General features: G+C 63.1%; 1 protein-coding gene across 1 annotated transcript in view; it reads right to left on the bottom strand.

Moving 5' to 3' along the window:
• Nucleotides 1–31: 31 nt before the first annotated feature.
• Nucleotides 32–4,199, bottom strand: part of LOC124234211 (EH domain-containing protein 2) — a gene marked incomplete at its 3' end in the record, with an annotated part of 7,609 nt that continues 3,441 nt past the window's right edge. Inside the window, exon 4 of the mRNA XM_046651454.1 lies at nt 32–509. Within this exon, the coding sequence (XP_046507410.1) occupies nt 32–509 (478 nt within the window). The remainder of the gene's footprint in view (nt 510–4,199) is intronic.

Raw genomic sequence — 4,199 nt, 5'->3', positions numbered from 1 at the left:
CACTGCTCACCCATCCCCCATCACTGCTCACCCATCCCCCCCACTGCTCGCCCATCCCCCATCCCCCCTCTCCCGCCCGCCCCCAGCCCCGCTCACCCGCACCAGCCGCGCCCTCTTGACCAGGTCGTTGAGCTTGCGCAGGGCAGCGTGGCGAGGCAGGCCCTGGATGTCGCGGAAGAGGTCCTGCTCCTCCAGCTCGAAGAGGCGCCGGTTGTCGGGCACGAGGAGGGGCTGGGACCAGAAGGAGCCGATGTAGACGCGCAGCACCTCGGGCGTGCCCACCACCTTGCCCAGCGCCCACATGAGCGCCCCGTAGACGCGCATCAGCTGCTGCGTCTCCACCATGTCGGCCTTGTTGAGCACCACGCGGATCTTGTCCTCGTGGCCGCGCAGTGCGCCGATGGCCTCCGAGAACTCGTCCGAGATCTCCAGCTTGTGCGCGTCAAAGAGCAGGATGATGAGGTCCACGCGCTCCGCGAACCAGCGCAGCACGGCCGGGAAGTCGTAGCCTGGAGGAGGGGGGACACCGGACCACCAGTAGCAGAGGTCAGTCCCCCACGGGCATCCATTTCTTTGCACCACTATATGACTGTACGGGTGTTCAGGTTGTTAACTACACAAATTTTTGTCTACGTGAAATAACTGAGGCCACAAATGTATCCCATTGCTCTGGCCACGCCCCCAGTATTTCCCCCATCAATCTGGCCCCAGTCCCTCAAAACATGTGGCTACAGGGGGCAATCACCAACCCCCAACCCCACCCCCATTTTCATTCATTCATTCGGCAGATACTAGTGGCCTGCAGTGGTCCCGATGTACAGGTTGTTAAAACACTGAAGTGTTTCCCAACAGACTCCCTGTGCTTCTCTGGACCCCCCTTTCCCCAAGCGCCTCCATCTCCCCAGCCCCTCCCCAGGAACTGTCCGATCGCCCCAGGCCCTGTCCTGGGCACTGGGGACACCACAGGGCACACAGAGGCAAGGTCCTCGTCTTTGTGGAGCACCCGTCCCCAAACCTGGCCCCTGGGTTCATTCATTCATCCCTTTCCTGCCTCATTTCCTCATTCATGCACCCCCACGGCTCCTTCACTCCTTCATTTAACTACAAGCGATGCTTGGGAGAGCAGAGGGGAGGGGTTGCGACCCCCGACTTGGCCGTCAGGAAGACCTAGGTTTGAATCCCGCTCTGCCCCCATCTGCTGTGTGACCTTAAGCAAGTAGGGAACCTCTCTGAACCTCTGTTTCTTCTTTCATAATAGGACCTACCTCAAAGGACTATTGTGAAGATTCAAAGAATATAAATGAGCGAATAGATAACAAAAGCTTGCAACAGGGCCTGGCACGGAATGGTACCCTTAAAATGGGCGAGCTTTAGGCACATAAATTACACCTCAGTAAAAGTGTTGAAGACAAAAAAAATGCAGCGGCGAGAGCTCGACAAGCATGAGTCACGATGGCCGCCGGACACCGCAGGGGGAGTCCTTCAGGGGCCATCCACAGCTGCCTGCTCTGTCCCGGGGACACCGTGCGGCTCAGGCAGCCCCAGTCCTGTCCTTCCTGGGCTCGAAGTCCACAGGGGACACAGACCCATCCCCAGAGTGGCCGGGCTGAGATGGGAGAGCCCAGAGGGGGCGCCGGACCCAGGCTGGGGGCCAAGGAGGGCTTCCCGGAGGAGGGGACGCAGAGTGGCCACCTGGGGGGATGCGTTCACTGGCAGAACACAGAGCCACTGCTGATTCCTTTGTTGTCGCTTCATGTTTTTCCTGACTGAGCTCATTGCATCTCCAAAACCATCCCAGGGGACAGGCGCTTTTATGACCCTCCTTTTCCAAAAGAGGCAACTGAGGCACAGAGAGGTGAAGGGATCGACTCAAGACACACAGGCAGGAGGCGACGGAGCAGGAGCTGGGGAGCCGCTGCCCGGCCTATCCTGCCAAGAAGGAAGCCGGCTCCTCGCAGCCGCTGGGGACTGGGCAGGGCGGGGGTGGGTGACACCGTCCAGGGGGAGGAAGGACCGGTCACCAGAGGGACAGCAGCTGGGGCCCCCTCCCTGCCCAGTGTCTGCACAAACACACACACCGGCCGGGATCTGGAAAGTGTGTCTCACGCAGGCAGGGCAGGAGAGACGCAGGCTGAGTCAGCGTGGGAATGGGAGACGTGGCGGGGAGGGGCCGGGCACAGCGGCCCTCCCGCAGGACCCACAGTCATCGTTAGCGCGTCTGCAGCACCTCCTGGGTGCCGTGCACTGTGACGGGGTACTTGGCCCCTTGTGACGCTCAATTTTAACCCTCAGGGCAACCCAGGAGGCCGACACCGTTCTTATTCCCATTTTACAGATGGGGAAACTGAGACACGGGGGGGGGGGGTGTCACGTGGCTTGCCAGGGTCCCACAGTTTAAACGTGGCAGAGCCCAGATTTGACCCCGCCAGCGGGCTCCACTCTGCTGCCGTCACACACGCGTGTGTTTGTAGATCTCCCACGCAGAGGCGGACACGCATCCACGCGTGCGCGCCCACAAGTATGCAGGCTGCAGCACACACCTGGACACAATCATAGCCCCATGCTCCAGGATGCACGCTCCTCGATACGCTCTTGCTCACAATCTGGGAGCTACACAGACAGTCGTGGTGATGCAATTACAAGGACACGGCGAGACCCTCACAAAGTAGCAGACACCAGCGTGAACACACAAGCACAGAGCACGCTTGCACACCCACCATCACACACACACACACAAGCTTCACACCCGTCTAGATCCGAAGGCACCCACACAGACACAATGGCACACAGTTCCACAAAAGGTACACTTTTTTTTTTTTTTGGAGGAAGATTAGCCCTCAGCTAACATCTCCCGCCAATCCTCCTCTTTTTGCTGAGGAAGACTGGCCCTGCGCTAACATCCGTGCCCATCTCCCTCTACTTTATATGTGGGATGCCTGCCACAGCATGGCTTGCTGAGTATGCCATGTCCGCACCCGGGATCCGAACCAACAGAGCTCCAGGCCGCCAAAGCTGAACGTGCGCACTTAACTGCTGCGCCACCAGGCCGGCCCCACACACAGAGCTGTGCACACAGTTCCACCAGGCTCCCTGGGGCACCCATTTCACAATACAACCGCATGCAGACCCGCAGTCGGTCACACGCAATCCCACAGTCACACAGAGTCACACCCAGCCACAGTCAGAGGCACACGCGCGGGCACACACACAAATCCACACATCCCTCCTCTGCCTCTACGCCCTCCGCCGTCCCGGCCCAGCCCCCCAGGATCTCCCCGCCCCCCCCCATCGCTTCTGCGCTGCCTCCTCCCGCCTCCCCGGGGACGGGGACGCGCGCCCGCTGGGCCGCGGCCAGGGACACCGTAACCCCCGGCGCCCTCGCCCTGCCTCCCGGTCCCCTCTGCTCCACTCGGCAGCCTCCTTTGCCCCGGTTCCCGGAGGCCGTGCGGGGCGGGGGCCAGAGACGCGGGGACGGGGCTGGGGGGGGGGGGCGCAGATGCGCAGCTCGCGGGGCAGGGGTGGGGCCGGCTCCCCGGAGGCCCCGCTGGAATCCGCCCCCCGCCGCTCCCCCTGCACAGCTGTTTATAAATTCCAGGCCCGGCCTTGGCGCGCGCCCAGGCCCCCCTCCCAGCCGCATCGGTGGCCCAGCCGGGGAGAGGCGCTCCCACGGCCCGGCCTCGCTGCCTCCGCCCTCGGGCTCCCGTCCCTCCGGAGCGCGGCCTCACCCCCCATGCCCTCTGTGTCTCTGATTCTGTGTCTTTCTTGGTCTTTCTTCCTGCATCCTTGCACCCGCCTGGACATGCAGCTGCGGCCGGCTCACACGTGTTCACCACCACCACCCCCCACCGCCTCCGCCCCCTCTCCAGGGCCCAGCGTGGAGGAATCCCAGCCTCCCGCCAGCTCCCTCCTGCTGCCCGGCCAGCTCGGGGCCGAGGACAGGGCCCAAGGCCTATGGAAACCCTGAGCCCTCCTCCCTCAGACCCAGGAGTCCAGGCCCCCAGCCCCTCCTCCCTCAGACCCAGGAGTCCAGGCCCCAGCCCCTCCTCCCTCAGACCCAGGAGTCCAGGCCCCAGCCCCTCCTCCCTCAGACCCAGGAGTCCAGCCCCAGCCCCTCCTCCCTCAGACCCAGGGGTCCAGGCCCCAGCCCCTCCTCCCTCAGACCCAGGGGTCCAGGCCCCCAGCCCCTCCTCCCTCAGACC

This window comes from Equus quagga, unplaced genomic scaffold, assembly GCF_021613505.1.
Source record: "Equus quagga isolate Etosha38 unplaced genomic scaffold, UCLA_HA_Equagga_1.0 73289_RagTag, whole genome shotgun sequence".
NCBI classification, from domain to species: domain Eukaryota; kingdom Metazoa; phylum Chordata; class Mammalia; order Perissodactyla; family Equidae; genus Equus; species Equus quagga.
This window is presented reverse-complemented; position numbering and strand designations above follow the sequence as displayed.